The sequence below is a fragment of the Podarcis erhardii genome (assembly GCF_964252035.2).
Source record: "Podarcis erhardii genome assembly, chromosome: 6".
NCBI classification, from domain to species: Eukaryota; Metazoa; Chordata; class Lepidosauria; order Squamata; family Lacertidae; genus Podarcis; species Podarcis erhardii.
Genome location: NC_138510.1, coordinates 6,192,776 through 6,213,260, shown reverse-complemented (window position 1 = coordinate 6,213,260; position 20,485 = coordinate 6,192,776). Strand labels below are relative to the sequence as shown.

The 20,485-nt window shown below is 47.5% G+C and overlaps 1 protein-coding gene across 13 annotated transcripts in view; it reads right to left on the bottom strand.

Moving 5' to 3' along the window:
- Positions 1–20,485, bottom strand: part of TPD52L2 (TPD52 like 2) — a 47,512-nt gene that overhangs the window by 15,483 nt on the left and 11,544 nt on the right. For 2 of the 13 annotated variants that reach the window (XM_081868049.1, XM_081868059.1), the window contains exons 1-5: positions 15,679–15,877; positions 11,201–11,367; positions 7,733–7,881; positions 6,362–6,421; positions 3,398–3,457 (exon numbers count right to left, since the gene is read on the bottom strand). In XM_081868049.1, the coding sequence (XP_081724175.1) occupies positions 3,398–3,457; positions 6,362–6,421; positions 7,733–7,881; positions 11,201–11,367; positions 15,679–15,862 (620 nt within the window). In that variant the 5' untranslated portion in view covers positions 15,863–15,877. Of the gene's footprint in view, positions 1–3,397; positions 3,458–6,361; positions 6,422–7,732; positions 7,882–11,200; positions 11,368–13,611; positions 13,702–15,678; positions 15,878–20,485 lie in introns of those variants that run through there. The other 11 variants (XM_081868058.1, XM_081868051.1, XM_081868057.1 and 8 more) reach the window with 8 other exon arrangements.

Sequence of the window (20,485 nt, the reverse complement as noted above, 5' to 3'; positions counted from 1 at the left end):
TCTCTGTATTACTCAAACATTAGGGTTTTTTTAACGCTAACCCTAAGCCCCAGCATGGTTTCAAACACACACTCTCTCTCTGTCTGGCTCAGACATGCAACACAGAAGCTCCTTAAGCACTGTACAAAATCTGCTTCTAGCCTATGCGTCCCAGAAGCCACATTTTGCTTCCTGTGCTGACAAGAAAGCTTGTGTATTTGCTCATACCGCTCTGGAATAATACTGCTTATTCAGCTGAGGCCTCCCAAAAACCCATCCTGTCTTTCTTTGTGCCTTCCCTGCAGCCGCAGCTGTCTTAGCAGAAGCTGAAGTTTCCTAGAAATATAGGGAAGAGATATTTGCCTTGCAATGCACTGTGGGTTAAACCACAGAGCCTAGGGCTTGCTGATCAGAAGGTCGGCGGTTCGAATCCCCGCGACAGGGTGAGCTCCCGTTCCTCGGTCCCTGCTCCTGCCAACCTAGAAGTTCAAAAGCACATCAAAGTGCAAGTAGATAAATAGGTACCGCTCTGGTGGGAAGGTAAACGGTGTTTCCGTGCGCTGCTCTGGTTCGCCAGAAGTGGCTTAGTCATGCTGGCCACATGACCCAGAAGCTGTACGCCGGCTCCCTCAGCCAATTAAGCAAGATGAGCACCATAACCCCAGAGTCGGTCACGACTGGACCTAATGGTCGGGGTCCCTTTACCTTTACCTTTACCCTAATACACAGCCTTCCACAAGCCAATGCCTTCCAAATATTTTGAACCAAAGATCTCTTCAGCTTCAGATCTGTGCTAGCTGGGGCTGATGGAAGCTACAGTATGAAACATCTGGAGGGCACTGGGTTGGGGAAGGCTGGTGAACACCTCCACACTTCTAGTCATTTGTCACCGAATTCAGTGAAGCATTGGTACTTAACGAAAGCCTGAAAAGGAAGGCTAGCATAGCATGACTAAAAAAAGGTAAAAGGTAAAGGACCCCTGACAGATAAGTCCAGTCGCAAATGACTCTGGGGTTGCGGCGCTCATCTCACTTTACAGGCCGAGGGAGCTGGTGTTTGTCCGCAGACAGTTTTTCCAGGTCATGTGGCCAGCATGACTAAGACGCTTCTGGCGAACCAGAGCAGCGCACCTATTTATCTACTTGCACTTTTGGCGTGCTTTCAAACTGCTAGGTTGGCGGCAGCAGCAGGGACTGAGCAACGGGAGCTCACCCCATTGCGGGAATTTGAACTGCCGACCTTCTGATTGGCAAGCCCAAGAGGCTCAGTGGTCTAGCCAACAGCGCCGCCCTCGTCCTTATAGCATGACTAGAGGTGTTTAAAAATTCAACTCCGGAAACTTTCCACCAAAGTTGACTTCCTGCTGAAGTTTTCAGGAAGCTGAAGTTTGCAAAACTTCCTGCTTTGCTAGGGGGTTTCCACTCAGATTAAACTCAGGACAAACTCTGATTAAACCCCACCAAAGAAAATGGCTTTCTGTTAACTCAAAGTAGCTGCTGGGGTTTGTCAATGCATAGCAAGGTAACTATACACTTTCGTGGGAGAAAGCAGGTAGCACTTAATCTCAGTTTAATGAAGGTCAAGTTCCTCTCTCAGAATTTCCCCCTAGTCAGCCAAAATTGTAACAGGGAAAAAGGGCAGGTAGCACTGAGAGGCAATGAGTTAAACAATAAAATACTCCAAAAGCAGACAAGTGTTGTGGGGAATGGGGAGTGGGGAGGAAGGGTCAAGCTCCACAAACAAGTCACTAAGGCCAAGTACTATACAGTCGTACCTCCGAAGTCGAACAGAATCCGTTCCAGAAGTCCATTCGACTTCCAAAATGTTCGGAAACCAAGGCATGGCATCTGATGAGCTGCAGGAAGCTCCTGCAGCCAGTCGGACGCCGCGTCGGGCGCTCGGGTTCCAAATAATGTTTGCAAACTGGAACACTCACTTCTGGGTTTGCGGCGTTTGGAAGCCAAAACATTCGAGTCCCAAGGTGTTTGACTTCTGAGGTATGACTGTAAATCCAAAGGATCTTCTCGCAGAATAGGCCTTTCCCAGTTCCTTATTTCTGATGCAGTCCTATCCTCCCTATAAAGCCACTCCAGAGGACTGGGAGATCCTTCAGAGTGGCATTCAATGAATGAAGTGCTGCAGCAGGACTGGAAACCAGTAACCCACCCACCCACCCCTCACATGTGTGCAAGCAGAAATGCATTCCATTCCAGCCTCAGCTTCTCTGAATTCAAGTCAACAGGGACTCTTCCTCCCTCATCAGCTCCACTGAATTGAACGGGAAACAATCACGAGTCACAGGGTTCTTCTATTATTTCCACTTATTTCAATGGGGATAAGATGCTCTCAATGGGGAGAGACACACATGCTTGCAGTTAGGAATTATGGAAGCTGGCTCTTATTTCCTTAAAAAGTGGCTCCTGGGGACATCAGAAGAAATATGCTGATTATGGTAAGATCATATAAGGACTATAACCAGAAGTTTCCTAGACATAAGGTGAACCAAAGGAAATTGTTGCACTGCCCTCCTGTTGAAACTAGGATTGGGAATCTACAGTTCTCCAGAACCCCCATCTAAGGGCTACAAAATGCACCTTTCTTAAGCTCGCTTTAATTTATATGCAGTAATGCTTCACACAGGAGCATTAGTGTGCTTGGTTGGGTTCACTGCAAGGCCCTGTGAGCGGACTGAATACAAAACCTTTAAAAAAATAATAAAACTCCATTCCCTTACCATCTAAATTCTCCACCAAGAAAAAATGCATTCTACGACTTGCAAAACTATGCCTTTTGCAACCATTTCTCCCTTTGCAGTATACTGTGGGTTCTTTTTCCTCGTTTGCATGATTTATTCTGCTTTGCTATTCATGGATGGGGTACAGTCACTGAAGTTCTCTGGCTGCTGAAATTTCAGAAATGCTGCCCACATACTTTCAAACTTTTTTTTACACCCCTAAGGGCTAGAATTCATGCATTTAGAAAAATTAATTAAAAGAAGAGAACTTCAGGATTCTGGTCCCACTATTACATTCTGCATTACATTTTGCACTCCCGCAGAACCGCAGTCCACAAGCAATAATCATCGGCAAGCTTAAACTGCGCATTAGCCTGAACGAGGCCTATCCAAAGGAAGCGCAGAAGCAGGCGAAGGTGTTTACTGCCAAAGAGCAATGGGCAAATGTCAGGGTGGCAAGGATATCACAGATAAGTTCATGGGATCATAGAGAAAGCTGCCACACAGTAAGCAGCAGAGTCTAAGTCATCCTTCTCCCACTATCCCTAATTAGTCAGCAAAACAATCAGCGTTTAGAGAATGGAGACCAAGCAGGAAGGCAGTTAGTGCAGGGAAGGAACTGTTAGTTGCAGGATGCTATTGGAATAAGGGAACGTGCTTTAGGCTGAAGGTTAAGACACTCACGCTTCTGATTGGGTTAATTTCTCATTCCAGTCCTCCAGGGTGCTGCTGGCCGAAACATATCTATAAATACAACGGAAGTTAGAGAAGGGGCCAAAACCTTTCTTCCACAGCACTCCAAACCACAAGGGCTGTAACAAAGTCATCACTATTCCTTCAAGCTTTTGTATTTATTCCTCCCTAGTTTGTGTTATTTCGAGGTCAGATTCCTTCCTGCTCTCGGGGCGAACCATCGAAGACACGCAGTCTTAAATAAATAAAATGTTCAGATGTTACAGCTCCTTCCTTTTCATGCTTGCGGAGGGCAGAGGCACCCTAGACTTAGCAGTCCTACTTTGCTGCTGTTAGATTAAAACAGAGCCCATCCCTGCAGGATCAGGCCCACGGCTCACCTAATCCAGAATCCTGTCCTCACAGCGGGCAGCCAGATGCCCCAATTGGGAACCAGCAAGGCAGGATTCAAGCACAAGAGTTTACGCTGGGTGTTCAGGGGGGTGCATCAAAACAGCAACCGTTCTTCTTCCTTCCTTTGGCAAAGGCAGACACGCCAGCAACCCCAAGGCTACTTTAACCAGCCTCTCCCTCTCCCACTATGGTTTGGTTGAGGCAGCTGCGTCTCAAAGAAATTGCCACACATACCTTTACGCGACTTAACATTTGCCAGGTGCTTTGTTTTAAAGTGCAATTAAGTTTAAAAGGCTGCAAGGCTGCTGCAGTGCAGAGAGTGGTGGAAGGCAGGTTTTAAACTGCCATTTCAAACATTTATTTCTATGCCTCCCCTGCGGAAAAATCAATCTGAAAGGCTAGATTTTGGGGGGGGGGAGAGAGAATGTGTCTCACTGTTGCCTATGGCTTGGGCTACCATTTGCAGTTAGATGCACTGCAGCACGTGGGAAAATAAAGAGTGAAGACATAATTGAGCGTCTTAAAACAAGGTCACACTAAGCCCAGGATTCTATAAATACAAGTGCTATAGCAGCCTATTAACACCCAGTCTTCAGAAACCGCTTTGAGGTTTTTTCTTGCGGGGAGGGGGCGTTTTACAATCAAGCAGTGTATAAATGAAATAAAATTAAGATTTGGCTTTTTGAAATTTTTTTCTGCACTGGGGAGGAAAGTGCCTGTTTAATAGTTAGCTGGCTGGCTATAACTACCTAGTCCAGTCCAAAATGTAAAGAAAAATACAAGCCGAGACAAATAATTTGGGTCAAAAAGAGTTCTAGTGGGCAAGGCTGCCAGCTTTAAGCTGAATTGTCAGGCTTGTAAAGTAAGTAAGCCTGAAAGAATCACTACTACCCTGACTTTCGCTCAAAGGGGCTGTCCAAGGAGCGACAGTGTGTCCTGCCCCAACTCCACCAGCTTATTTGGATTTCTGCACTAGGCACGGGGAGGGGAGAGATTCTCATCCATTAATTCAGGCAAGGGTGGTCATGTGCCAGCATGCAGACCTACATATACAGGCATGCACGCAGTCGACCATATGGACACAGCTCCCCCCCACACCTCAGCAACACCACATCAGGCAGCCTCGGCCCAAATCTCAAGCCAGCCAGGAGGCTGCAGCACAGCCATGTTCAAAGTTGCTCCATCCTGGCCTAGAACTAAACCCTGAATACATTTCTAGGCGTGCTTCCTCAGCAGTGAGCAGCACTGAACTCGGTGGGACCTTTGAGCAGAGATGCACAGAGCAACACTGCAGGTCTATCAGCTTGAAGGTCTCCCACAGCCACATCCATCCCCCTTTGCTGCCTCTTGCACCTGGAAGGGCAAGATGCTGATGCTGCTGCCGTCACCTCTCTCACCCCCCAATGAAGGAACGATGCCTTCTGTGGCCACCTCACATAGTGAAACCCAAGGCACCATTTCTCCTTTGCAAAGCAGCCTCCAGAAGAAGAGGTCCCCAGTGAAGAAGCAGTGAGCCAGGGTGAAGAACCCTTCTCTGCTGCCCGCAAGTGTTTGCAGGGGGAAAGTAATGGGCAAGAGTTGAGCATCCTTTCCCACTGTTGATCTCCCCCTTTCAGCACCACTTTGTAGCCATGGAACATACAGATATTCAACGAAGTTTAATTCAGAGCATAGTCACTGAAAGTAATAGACCTTAAAGGTAAAGGGACCCCTGACCATTAGGTCCAGTCGCGGACGACTCTGGGGTTGCGGCGCTCATCTTGCTTTCTTGGCCGAGGGAGCCGGCGTACAGCTTCCGGGTCATGTGGCCAGCATAACTAAGCCGCTTCTGGCGAACCAGAGCAGCGCACAGAAACGCCGTTTACCTTCCCGCCAGAGTGGTACCTATTTATCTACTTGCACTTTGATGTGCTTTTGAACTGCTAGGTTGGCAGGAGATGGGACCGAGCAACTGGAGCTCACCCCATCACGGGGATTCAACCGCCGACCTTCCAGCTCAATAAGCTCTGTGGTTTAACGCACAGCGCCACCTTACTTAGTCATTAATTTTAACGAGCCTACTCTGCGTAAAACTTTTACCACCCAATGGTTCCAGCCGAAAGCTAAAACCAAAAGCTACGAAACAACATTTGCTAACACTCAGCCTTCACATTTCCCGCTCTCCTTTGTCCTTGGTCTGCATGTGAGCATCAGAATCTGAAATGGGAAAACCTCCTTTTTGCCATGTACAGGAGTGATGCTAAATTAATGTAGCCAATTCCCAGCTGGACTTCTGCAATGTTTCAATGTGGCCTGGTAACTGATTGGAATTTTCCTTTCCCTATGCAAGGAAATGTCACGGAAGCCAGCAAGATGAGCTTAATCTTGAACGGGGACAAGAAATGTTTATGGGCAAAAGAATGGAGTCTTGACGTTAATAAGCGAAAGGCCCAGAAGTTGCTCCTCCAACATCCCAAGCACACAGCCAGCTTCCTCTGGGACCAAAGTGAAGGGGTAGAATGAGTCAGAGGAGAAGAGCAAGGAAGAGGGAGTTGGTGCTTGTAAGGCGGGAGAGGAACTCACAGGTCCGATCGGGTCAGTTTCTCATTCCACTCTCCAAGTTTCTCAGAGGTTTTCATATAACTAGAAACAAAAACCTGGGGGTCAATCACACTTTTGTAAGCTGGGGTCAGAATGGTTTCAAGAGAGGAGAAGAAAACCCAACAGCCAAGAGGCAGGTGATGAAATATTGACCCAGCCTGAGAGATGGGTCTTGGCAACACTCCTGTCAGAGAAAAAATGAAGAAGTGTGCGACATTCACAGCATCCTGGGATGGGGAGCTAAAGCGTATTTGTAGCTCTGATATATGCATACAGTTCCTCAGATGCCTTTGGGAAGAGCTTGTGATTTGGAATTATAAAATTAAATTAAAGGTGTTGCATGGCATGAATGGATTGGGGTGTGCACTGCAAAGCTGCTACAGCTGTTCCTCAGGCAAGCAGAGGGTTTTGACTTAACAAGGCAATTAGAAGCCCAGACTGTGATCCAAAGAAGCACCAAGCCTAGATTGCTCAGTTGGTTAGAGTGTGGTGCTGATAACGCCAAGGTTGCAGGCTCGATCCCCGTATGGGACAGCTGCATATTCCTGCGTTGCAGGGGGTTGGACTGGATGACCCTCAGGGTCCCTTCCAAGTCTTCAATTCTATGATTCCACCACCATCACAAACAAGATGGGTGCTCAGTCGCCTAACGGGCACCCTCTACATGACGTAACTGGCAATGGGAGCTCCATGTAGGCATCCTTCAAGTCTCCTTCCCTGTAAAGCAAGTATGAAGAAGTGGTTCTGGCTGTTGGAGCCAGATCCTTATCTCCCCTACCCTTCATGGCTCAGATCTGAGAGGTGGGCATGGGGTCAGGTGAGGGGACGCTCTGACGTTCCAACAACTGTTGCGGCTTCAGAGCGCTGGGCAGGCCACGCAAGGAGCCTTGCGTGGTGCTTTGGAGTGCTGCCGATCAGCTGGTGGTCAGTCCTTTGAAGAACTGAGCAGGGCCTCTTGGGCAGGAGCAAGGAGATTACAAAGAGCTCCACGGCTCTTTGCCAACCCCTCTATGCAGCCAATCCCAGCTGGCCAGCCCTACTGATCGGCGGTGGTAGCAAGCCTCCCTTGCCAATACACAACTGGGAGCACTTTAAGGCTGTGCACTGGCAGCCCTGCCACGTGTGTTGTCGGTTGTGGCTGTGGTTTGGGGATTAAGTCTCCTGGACCAGAGGTCCCCCACTGCTTTGGTAAAGGAAGATTTACTGCTTCAGGATCTCAAAGGATAAAAGCTCATAGACAGGACTCATGCTAGGTGGAGAAGGCCTTCTTTTTCCTGTTGGAGCAAGCCCCAATAGAACACTACGTCTAATTCTGCAGGTTACAGTGGAAAAATCACCCTAGGCAACACCTACGCGGTAGAGACCTGGACATCATGCCAGCTCTTTGAGAGGTTTTGCTTCAGGCCATCCAAGGGGGTCAGGCCCAGCTTTCTCTTCAGCTCCCCGCAGTGTCTCTCTTTGGCAGCCAATACCTGGCGCAGGGTGCCTATCTCCTCTTCCACCTGCGAAAAAAATGGGAGAGGTATCTGGGTTAGAGACCCGAGTGTAGCAGGGGCAGGTACTTAACGGTTCAGCATGGAAGGTGAGCCGTGACGTCCTGGCCTCCAAGAGAAGAGGCAAGCAAGACATGGACCAAAAAGCATTTTAAACGAATTAATCAACATAACTGCTTATTGCGCTAAACAGCTTAAGCTTTGTTCTGCAACTAATAATAATAAACAAATAAATTTTTTTTTATACCCCGCCCTCCCCAGCCAAGACCGGGCTCAGGGCGGCTAACAACCAATAATAAAAACAAGTTGATTAAAATACAATTTAAAAAACAAGATTAAAATACAACATTAAAACATTAGGATGCAGCCTCTTCACAGGAGAAAGGAAAAAGAAAGAGGGGGAGGGGATCAAGTTGATTCCAAGCCAAAGGCCAGGCAGAACAAATCTGTCTTACAGGCCCTGCGGAAAGAAATCAGATCCCGCAGGGCCCTGGTCTCATGAGACAGAGCATTCCACCAGGCCGGAGCCAGTGTTGAGAAGGCCCTGGCTCCGGTTGAAGCTAATCTAAGTTCCTTAAGGCCCGGGACCTCTAGGCTGTTGCTATTTATGGACCTTAAGGTCCTCCGTGGGGCATACCGGGAGAGGTGATCCTGTAGGTACGAGGGTCCTAAGCCGTGAAGGTCAAAACCAGCACCTTAAATCTGACCCTGTACTCCACCGGGAGCCAGTGCAGCTGGAAAAGCACTGGGTGAATATGCTCCCATGGCAGAGACCCTGTGAGGAGCCTCGCTGCAGCATTCTGCACTTACTAGAGTTTCTGGGACAGCTTCAAGGGCAGTCCCGCGTAGAGCAAATTACAGTAGTTAAGCCTGGAGGTGACCGTCGCATGGATCACTGTGGCCAGATCGGGGCGGGAAAGGTAAGGGACCAACTAGTAGGCTGCGGTCACAACTGGGTTGTAGCCTGTTGTAACGTGTGAGGCAGCAGTAGTGCTACCAACATACAAATACTTCGCAAAATTAAGAAGTAGGTCGGGCTAAAGGTAGCTCCCCAGAAGACTGAAGATTATTTATCTAGAGCACTGTTCCCTGACTTGGGTCTCCAGCTGTTTTAGAATTACAATTCCCATCATCCCTGACGACTGGTCCTGCTAGCTACGGATGATGGGACTTGTAGTCCAAAAACAGCTGTATACCCAAGTTTGGGAAATGCTGTTCTGGAGCAGAAATGGCCAGAAAGTAGACCACAGTGGGCCGCCTAACAGCTGATGGTTTCTGGGATTCTTGCCAGAACACAGTACTAGCTGGACCTTGATCTGATTCTGCAAACACTCTTTGTGTACACGAGTGAAGAACTCAGGGCCAATTCCTACAGATTGGTTGTTCCTTAACTGCCTAAGTATTATGGACGTGTGATTTTACTTTTGTGAGTTTAGACCATGCAGTTTCTGATTTAAAAAAAGTAGACTGAATAGAAGTGATACCAGCCTTTGTACAAAGAATATAATTGATTAGGGAGTTTCCCCAGCACATCAGCTTTAAGCATTCCTGATAGATGTGTTTGTATGAACACAGCTCTCTGTTTCTGCAGTCAAGTTTCACATGCAGGCCAATTTGTGGTATGAAACCCAATCAGGAGAAAGAGAAAATATCGAAGTGTTGCAATATGTGAACAGTGAACATGACATATTAATGATTTGCTTCCGGTCCTCAAAGAAATCCAGAAGTCATTTGTCTACAAAGGACTGTGTGTGTTGCAGAAGGTTCTTTGGGCATGTTTCAGGACATACCATCTCAGCTTAGGTCTGGCCAGTGCCCTGCATGCTAGGCTTTAACACTATCCCACAGAAGCTAAGTGCACGCCTAGAATGTGCGAAAGAAAAGGTGTTTTTTTTTTAAAGGAAAGTATTCAGCCACCTTTCTTTACTAAGCAACCACAGGATTCCTAAGGAGCAGGGTTTGAAAACCAGTTTTAGAAAACCATGCCCCAGTTTTAGAAAACCATGAGCAAGACCAGTATTACAGAGAAGAACTACTGCCAAAGAACAGTGCAGTGTTGGAACTGGAATGGGGAGAGTTTTACATCCCCAGAGAGATAGCCATGAAACTCACTGGGTAATCTTGGGCTAGTGTACAGATAGGTAGCCGTGTTGGTCTGCCATAGTCAAAACAAAACAAATTCCTTCCAGTAGCACCTTAAAGACCAACTAAGTCAGTTCTTGGTATGAGCTTTCGTGTGCATGCACACGTGTGTATCTGAAGAAGTGTGCATGCACACGAAAGCTCATACCAAGAACTGACTGAGTTGGTCTTTAAGGTGCTACTGGAAGGAATTTGTTTTGTTTTGACTTGGGCTAGTGTGTCACCCTAACAACTCACAGAGTTGTTCTGAGGATAAACATTGGGGAGACCACATCTGTCACCCTCAGCTTCTCAGAGGAAGGGCAAGACAAAAATGTACTAAAGGGATATTTGAATTCCCAGGTAATGTTCCCAGGATGAATTCCCAGGCTGTTCACACAGTAGCGGCTTCAAATGCCACAATACTATCTAAGACTCTAAAACAGTGTTTACTCAAACTTGGGTCTCCAGCTGCTGTTGGACTACAACTTCCATTATCCCTGACCACTGGTGCTAGCTAAGGATGATGGGAGTTGTAGTCCAACAACAGCTGGAGACCCAGTTTTGAGGGGAAACTGCTCTGAAGGAACATGTCTACAAAAGAGGGAACTACAAGGTTACACCAGGCACTTTAGAAATTCTGTTCTGTGCTGGCCCAGAATTGGAAACAAGAACAAGTACCAACATTAGAGGAATGGAGAATGAAGCTGATGGACTATGCAGAACTTGACAAATTGACAGGAAAGATCAGATATCTACAAGACCAGAAGTTTATCGAGGACTGGGGAAAGTTGGTGGAGTATTGGGAAGGTATAAGTGATAGAGAAATAACGTTGGTGGCATTTAAAGAAGCTCTGTAAAAGTTGAAGAAATATTGCAAAAAAGAAAAACAGGTATCAAAGGGTATACTAAAAGGCAATAGCAGATTTAAGAAATGTGTAATCAAAAAATTTAATTTGGATGATTATCAGAGAGGCTGAAGGAAGTCCAAAAGTGAAAAATTTGTTAAAGCTGAAATGTGATGTAATATGTATTCTTATGATGAAAATTTATAAAAATTATTTTTAAAAAAAAGAAATTCTGTTCTGTGAGCTTTCTAAGTCTGAGCTCTTTAGAGCTACAGAGAAAGAATTATCTGGGCTCCCTTGTACCACAGCAACAGAGCACAGCATGGAGAAAAGCAGAGTGTGAAGGCAGCCTCCTTTACCTTGACCAGCTCGGCCCTTAGCTCCTCTTCCTCCGCTTCTGTGAGCCCATTGTAGGCCGAGGCCCTTGCAGGAGGAGCAGCGGTGGCGGCAGCACTCGTGTTATCCACAGGCACATCTGTCATAGTATCCGACAACAGACCTTTGTTGGGAGAGTTAAGGTTGATATCTGTCATGGACAAGAAGCAAACCAGGGGGGAAAGGATAAGCAGCTAAAAGGCAGAGCATGTTAGTCTTGCAGGCGCCCCTCTATACGGCGAAGGAGAAGAGGGAAAAGAGGAACAGACTGTTCTAAATCAGGTCCTGTGCAAGAGACCCACAGAAGCATATTTGCATTCTCAAGAGCTCCAGAGAAGCAGCTTCACACAAGCTGCATCCACAACAACAACTGTGCGCCGTCTGCTGTCCCTGGAGACCTGGCCTCTTCCCTTCCCCTCCAGCTGACACGCTCGGAAATGGCAATCTAGCAATCTTGTCATTCTCCTTGCAGGGAGAGCAGGTAACTCAATGCTGCCTCGCACAGTAACCCAGCAACAAACCCAGGTCTGCCAGAGCATACATAGGGATTTGCCTTTTTATTATCAAGGCCATCTACCTTAGTATTGTCTACAATGACTGGCAGCAGCTCTCCAGTTTCAGAAAGGGGTCTCTGCCAGCCCTGCCTGGAGATGCCAGGATTTGAACCTGGGACCTTCTGTGCTCAGGGCAGATCCATAAACTACTGTCCTTCCCCTTCCATACCCTTGATAAGGGAGCCAACGCTAGTACAGTGGTACCTCGGGTTAAGTACTTAATTCATTCCGGAGGTCCGTTCTTAACCTGAAACTGTTCTTAACCTGAAGCACCACTTTAGCTAATGGGGCCTCCCGCCGCTGCTGCGCAATTTCTGTTCTCAATCCGAGGTAATATTTCTGGGTTAGCGGAGTCTGTAACCTGAAGCGTATGTAACCCGAAGTACCACTGTACTGGCATTCTGAAGACCGCATCTATACTGCACACATCCTCCTATTATTCTCATTCCCCCTGCAAAACGAAGGGGGTGGGCCTATTAAGACCACAATGGGTTGCCTTGCTTCTTGTAATCTATACTGGAAGTGTGCCAAGGGATTTGGTGGCCGTGCTGCCTCAGTGCTGATAGTCACTGGCAGAGGAGCTCCTCCGAGCCCCAAAGGGTGGGGTAAACAGAAAGGCCTCTAGTTGCTTGCTGAACATGAGCTTGGGACAGGGTAGAGGAAGTGTGATACAGACAAGGCAAAAAAGCCGAAATCCACACTATCTTCCAAAGTTCATGGAGGAGAAGCTTGCTAAGTTGCTATCACTACGCCGAGCTTACCTCATCGTTTTGCTGCAAGGCTATAAATCACGTTGCTGCTTGCTTAGAGGGATGGAAGTGCAACACATTAATAAATGAAGCTAATGCAATATGACCTCGCTGTCGAAGCCTTAACCGTTTCCCACGAAGGCAAGCACCAGGAGTTTTTCCAATTCTGCTGAATTACGTTACTCTTCGGCAATTGCGATGACAGCCTCTAGGGCAGGGGTGGGGCACCTGAGCTGGGGCCCTCCAGATCCGCTCCAGACTGCAAGGGGCAGATGAGAAGTTTGGGTCTAGGGTCACAGGCTCCCATCCCAGCTCTAGAAATTGCAATCTGCCCACTTTTCAGCATAAAAAGAAGTACTCTTGCTGTCTTTACCCCTCAAAAGCCCTGCAGATAAGACAGCAGATGCACTTTCAAAGACACAAAGGAGCAGGCAAAAGGCTAGGTTTAGCAAACAAAGCATCACTACACACACGACTGTGTGTTACTGCTCACAGCAGACAGGAGTCGAGAGCCTACATAAGCACGTTAGAAATTAATGCAGCTGCTTGAAAAACAGAGGAGAATCGCACAGACCGTATGCTTTCATTCTTTGCTGGTAAGCATCAAAGCTCAAGAAAAATGAAAGCAGGGAATCTACTGAAGCTCAAAGCTATAGCTCTTTGATCTCAAGCTAACCCACTTAAAAGGATGGTGGGTAGCTCAGATTCTCGAGCTCTGCATTCAGCCTCCTGGAATTCCACCGCAGGTCCTCCCCACCTAGCCCCCCCCCCCGATCAAATCCTTGGGGCTCCCTGCGTAAGGGGTAGCGCAAATTCAAAGACAAAGCTTAACATTTTTACTTTCCTGACTCCCATGATCACTCAGCAATCTATATGCCCTGCCCACCTAAATTCAACCATCATGCCCATCCAACCAAGGTTCAAATCATAGCTGTCAACTTTTCCCTTTTCTTGGGAGGAATCCTATTCGGAATAATGGAATTTCCCTTTAAAAAAAAGGGAAACGTTGACAGCTATGGTTCAAATCCCCACTCCGCCACGACCCCCACTGAGTGTTCTTGGGCGAGCTGTTGCCCTCCTAACTTGACCTACCTCACAGGCTTGTGGTAGGGATTAAAAGAGGAGAGGAGACCTATATAAGCTCTCTGATCCACCAACTTCTTCCCTCAGCTGGGCCTACACAGAAACAACTCTTGCATGTAAACACCTTCCTTTCTTAATAATCCCCTTCCCACTCACTCTCCATGTGGCGCACCCTAACCCAACCCACCTCAAAAGCAAACATTCCTGCTGCACTGGATTCAGATCCAGGCCTAGTTCTCAACTTCGAGGTGGTCTTATTTTTATTCAATAAATAATAAATAATAGTAATAGTAGTAATAAAGCTGTGGGGTATATTTAGGGTAGCTGCTACTTAAGACAACTTCCCTGCCAGCTTAAAAGTAATACATAGTTCATTACAAGAATCACCCTAATCAGCATAGGAAAAACACCAGCACCAGCTATGACCTTACAAACTCTCCAGCCAGCTGAAACCCCAGCATGTGCTCTCAAAGGCCACTCCCCAAAAACAAACAGATGCTCAATCCCCATTTAAAAGCTCGCACCAGGAAAGGTATCCCATAATCATGGGGCCGCCACTGAGAAGGCTCCCACATAACATGCCTGCCAGCCTGCACACTGAAACTCACGTTGTTCCACAATACAAATAAAAGGGTGGGGGGAAAGAAAAAAGAGAATCATTTTTTTCCCATTTTGTAAAATTTAGACACTCCATAATTGTAAAACAAAACAAAACAAAACCTTCAAGTGGTTTTCAAAACCCCTGCCCATAGAAATCTAATGTCAGAGAGTAGGCTGGCCTAGAAGCCTTCTTCGCAATATACCACCTTTCTACATGCAGGAATCTGTCCACTTACACAGCCTAGAAACCGTCTCCCCGATACGCTGGCTTTCTACATACAGGGCTCTGCCTACTTACATGGCCTAGCAGCCATATCCCCGACAGGCTAGCTTTCTACATGCAGGAATCTGTCCACTTACACAGCCTAGAAACCGTCTCCCCGATACGCTGGCTGTCTTCATGCAGGGCTCTGTCCACTTCCATGGCCCAGAAGCCTCATCCCCGACAGGCTAGCTTTCTACATGCAGGAATCTGTCCACTTACACAACCTAGAAACCTTCCCCTCGACATACTAGCTTTCTCCATGCAGGGCTCTGTCCACTAACATGGCCTAGAAGCCACATCCCTGACAGGCTAGCTTTCTACATGCAGGAATCTCTTCACATAGCCTAGAAGCTTTGCCTACTTACATACGGGCTAAAATCCTATCCCTATAAGTTACCTATCTACATGCAGGAATCTCTTTGCTTATACGGTGTGGAAACCTTCCCCTCGACATAGTAGCTTTCTCCATGCAGGGCTCTGTCCATTTACATGGCCTAGAAGCCTCGTCCCTGACAGCCTAGCTTTCTACATGCAGGAATCCCTTCACTTAGCTTGGAAGCCTTCGCCCCAATACTTTCTACATATGTACAGTACAGGGCTTTGCCTACTAAAACACAGGCTAAAATCCTAGCCCTATAAGCTTCGCTTATACAGTGTAGAAACCTTCCCCTCCACATACTAAGCTTTCTCCATGCAGGGCTCTGCCTACTTACATGGCCTAGCAGCCACATCCCCGACAGGCTAGCTTTCTACATGCAGGAATCTGTCCACTTACACAGCCTAGAATCCGTCTCCTTGATACGCTGGCTTTCTCCATGCAGGGCTCTGCCTACTTACATGGCCTAGAAGCCACATCCCCGACAGGCTAGCTTTCTACATGCAGGAATCTCTTCGCTTATACGGTGTGGAAACCTTCCCCTCGACATGCTAGCTTTCTCCATGCAGGGCTCTGTCCACTTCCATGGCCTAGAAGCCTCGTCCCCGACAGGCTAGCTTTCTACACGCAGGGATGCGCTCGCTTGCCAGGCCCCGCCCCACCCGCCGCCCCCCTTCAGCCCGAGGCGGGGCCGCCCAGGAGGAAGCCGAGAGCGGGCCGGAGGCAGGATGCGTCCCGCCCCGGGGCCTGGCCTCCTCCCGCCCCAGCGCGGCCTTCCCAGGGGGACGAGGCGGCGGAGGCGGCCCTCTCCCCGGCCCGGCCTGCCTTGGCCTACCCTGGCTGGCGCTCTCCATCTCGCCCGGAGGCCGCTGCGCAGCTACGCGAGGGAAGGAGGCGGCGGCGGCGGCAACAAACTCCTCGCTTGACGGCGCGGCGACGTCACACGCCTCCCGCTCTTCCGTCTCCGCACACACACGCTCACTTCCGGCCTCCCCGGAAGTCGCAGCGATCAACGTCATCAGGAGGCGCTTGCGGCCTTAAAGAGGAACTTGCAAAGGGCCAAAGCTGCCGCCCTCACTTCCGGATCTCTTTTGACGCTTCTGCATTGAGGAGAAATCCTCGATATAAATCGGGGTTAGACTCTCCATTTGCTTTCTCCACGTTGGCCGAGGTGTGCCGTTATCCTTCGGTTCCCCCGATCGGAATCCGGAACTAGCCTGCGGGTTCGCTCCAGCCCGCAGCCCTTTGGTGTCACTCTTTGGCTGCAGACCAAAGGGGTTCAATCGCAAAGTTGCGCTTATGATTTCCGGGCAGTCTTGTCGACGGCGCTGCCCTGGACGTGGTTTGAGGGGTGACAGAAGTCTGCGGTGCGCAACTGCAGTTACTAAGTCATTTATATATATAATTGGCTATTAAGTGGCGCCACGGCGCTTGGCAGTTGGTGGGTTCACAGATAACGTTCAGCAGGTGTGCAGTTTGTCTGTACCCGACAAATGAACTGTACACACCAGTGATGGCCAAACTTGGCCCTCCAGCTGTTTTGGGACTACAATTCCCATCATCCCTGACCATTAGCTAGGGATGGTGGGAGTTGTAGTCCAAAAACAGCAGCAGGGCCAAATCTGACCATCACCCTTTCATGCAAACACTTGAGCAGGTTGCAGAAACAGTTTGCACCTATGTGCAAAGAGTAAGCAAGCCTAATAGTTCACATTTCCCTTTTCCTCTCCCCCCCCCAAAAAGTTGTTTGGCCAGTACAATGACGGCTGAGCGCCTCATAAGGGCCAGTCTCCTGGTATGGAAGTTGTTAAGTTGTGGGTGAACGTATCAGACAACACAGCAATTCTTCAAACAGCTCTTGTTTATTCACAGGCCAAAACAGAACTGAACTGAAGGGTTCAGCCAACCTGCTTAGATAGAGCTCCACTACAACGCAACAGTAACCACTTTCTGTAACTATCCAATCACTGAACGTCACTTTCAATCCCTTATTTGCATATGTGGACATGAGTGAAAACTATCTACAGTATCCCCCTGCTGGCCCAGGGTGAGAACTTCAGTACATGACAGAAGCTTTACTCAGAAATAAAAAAATTCCTTCCAGTAGCACCTTAAAGACCAACTAAGTCAGTTCTTGGTATGAGCTTTCGTGTGCATGCACACTTCTTCAGATACACAGCAGTGTATCTGAAGAAGTGTGCATGCACACGAAAGCTCATACCAAGAACTGACTTAGTTGGTCTTTAAGGTGCTACTGGAAGGAATTTTTTTGTTTTGACTATGGCAGACCAACACGGCTACCTATCTGTAATCAGAAATAAAAGCAGCAGCGACAATACAATTAAAACTCAAGAGCATCCAGCACAGCACAATTGCTACACCCAGGAAAGCCATTCAGTGATCCACCAAGACCCTCGGCAATTTTCAAGTCATGGGCGGGGGACGGTTTTGTAACTATTGCTCTAGATGTGTAGAAATATGCCATAATTCAACGCAACACATTTCAATTTGAATTGTTCACGGGCACCTTTGGCCCCAACCAATTTCAATCAGCCAGCCCCCCAGATCAACAGCTAAGCAATACTTTCATTGGGTCCAACCACAACGTCACAAAAGGTGTGGCAAATTTTCGAGTTCTTCAACGGATAGGATGTTACACAACACAGGAGCTGAGGGGGACCAGACAGTGTGATGTTTGCTCAGGACTAAGCCTTGCTGAGAAATGGAGGCAGTGAGAGATTTTACTTTCTTGGGCTCCATGATCACTGCAGATGGTGACAGCAGCCACAAAATTAAAAGACGCCTGCTTCTTGGGAGAAAAGCAATGACAAACCTAGACAGCATCTTAAAAAGCAGAGACATCACCTTGCCAAGAAAGGTCCGTATAGTTAAAGCTATGGTTTTCCCAGTAGTGATGTATGGAAGTGAGAGCTGGACCATAAAGAAGGCTGATCGCCGAAGAATTGATGCTTTTGAATTCTGGTGCTGGAGGAGACTCTTGAGAGTCCCATGGACTGCAAAAAAATAAAACCGATCCATTCTGACGGAAATCAGCCCTGAGTGCTCACTGGAAGGACAGATCCTGAAGCTGAGACTCCAAGACTTTGGCCACCTCATGAGAAGAGAAGACTCCCTGGAAAAGACCCTGATGTTGGGAAAGATGGAGGGCACAAGGAGAAGGGGACGACAGAGGACAAGATGGTTGGACAGTGTTCTCGAAGCTACCACCATGAGTTTGACCAAACTGTTGGAGGCAGTGGAAGACAGGAGTGCCTGGCGTGCTCTGGTCCAGGGGGTCACGAAGAGTCGGACACGACTAAACGACTAAACAACAACAAGCCTTGCTGAGTTTAATGGGACTCATATCTCCATTAAGCCTGGGAATGATGGAAGTTTTGGTTGACAATCATCTGCAGGGTACTAGGTTGGTAAAGGCTGCTCTGGTGGTTTTGATTAGTAGGGGTTTCTTCCCTTCTCCTCTCCTTCCTTCAGTCTGTTATGTCTCCCTTTGGACTGTAGGTGGAGGTATGAGCCCAGGTATCCCTTCTGCCCCAGGCTTGTTGCTTTCACATCTCTAAATTAAAATCTCTAAATCCACGCACCTTGGTTTAGCATCCTGGCACAAAGATGTTCCGCAAGCGAGGGGCAAGTGGTGAGTCACTGGGAAAATAAGCTCTCATGTTACAGCTTAGCTGAGGCAATCTAGCTTAACCACTTTTAAAGGGATTTCTGGGGAAATCATTCCAACTTAACCATTTCTGCTTTCAGGGACATCTGCATACCGCATTACGCAGTGAAGAGGTCTTTATTCTCAGGAACTGGGCCTTTATTGTGGTGGCAACTACCCTTTGGGAACCCCCTTAGAGATTAGACAGTCACCTCTATTGTCTTTTCAACATGAATTGAATACTTTCTTCTTTAGCTATCCCACTTGTCTGCATCTGTAGTGGAACTATTTTTTTTTTGTTATACCTGTTTTCGTATGTGGAATTGTTTCAAAATGTCCACATTGTTGCTATATATAGAATTACTTTATAAATGGAACTTTTTTTATATAGTTTTTGGTGGTTACGATGCTTTATCTGTTTTATCAGTATATATTTTATTGTTGTAACCCACCCTGGATCGTGTATAAAGGGTGAATAAGAAATCTAACGGATCAATAAATTACACAAACGTCACAAAGCATTGCCCTTCTGGGGTATGTCTTGGGCGGGGGTATTAAAATGGCAGCTGTTGGCAACATGGAGGCTGTAAGTGCCCTTGCTGACATGATTTTCATGCTCCTACAAAATTCACCCACCAGCATCCCAAAGGCAAAATAAGGGAACTGGTTTCATACACCACCTTTCGTTCAGTTTTGCCCTGTCCCCTTAAAAAACAAAAATACCCAGGCTGAACTTTCAGCCTTCCCGAAGTTTGGCCTAGTCTCAAGTTAAATCCTTGACATTTTCAGCATCCGCACCATACGTTTAACACACTTTAATACCACTTTCAGAGTTTCTATGGGGATATATGCTCGGTATTTATCATTCCTTTTATACAAAAATCTCCAAATGGATCTGAACTTCAATGTCTAAAGCTCCTGGTAGAGGACAAGGATCTAGAGATCACACTAAGGGTGGCCAAATTCTGTGCGACTGCCATAAAACTTAGGGAACCAGCTGTGCTACCAAAATGATTAAGGTTTCAAATGACAATTTTAGGTTATATTTTAGTGATCAAGATTTAATATATATTTTTAACTGCCGCTATATCTGAATTGTTTCTGTTATACACCCAATTGCAATTCAGTGTATTCCTGTTGTGTTTTATGATTTTCCTGATACTGTAAGTGAGCCTGAACTGGTCTGTGACCGTAATAATAAAATTCATTCATTCATTCACTTTCAGAGTCCCAAGTAATTCTAGGCATTATAGTTTGTAGTTTGTTGTTAAAAGTGCTGTTAGGAGATCCCTGTTACCAGAGTCCCCTGGGAAAAGGGATTGACTGTTAAACCACTCTGGGAACTGTAGTTTTGCCAGGGGAACAGGTGTCTCCTGCCAACTCTCAGCACCTCAAAGAAACTACAGCTCCCAGATTCTTACAGGGAATGAATTGAACTGGTGTAAGAGTCTGGGCCGGCCCACCCGTGAGGCAAGGTGATGTGACTTCCTCAGGCGTCAGGATCCACAGGGGCAGCAGATCTGGCCTCCAAGGAATGCACTGCCTGCTGGGATGCTGGTTCTGCCGCCTCCTTGCAACCCCTGACCAATGCCATTTCCACAGCGACCTCTCAATGAACGGGAGGCACTGCTGGTCCCCTTCCACCCCTTTTCACCCCATGATGGCCTTTGATTCCCATGTCAACCATCACCTAAGCTTGATTTAATTCATCTCGTTCCCAGTAAAGTTCTCCACTCCCCCATTCCTCCCAGGCAGGTGTACATGTGCCATTTTGTGGTTTGCCTCTGGTGCCCAAATGTCTTGGGCTGGCCCTGACGAGAGTGCTTTACATGTACAGCACAGACGAGATAAGCCATGGGTAGGCAAACTAAGTCCCGGGGCCGGATCCAGCCCAATTGCCTTCCAAATCTGGACCGCAGACAGTGCAGGAATCAGCATGTTTTTACATCAGTAGAATGTGTGCTTTTATTTAAAA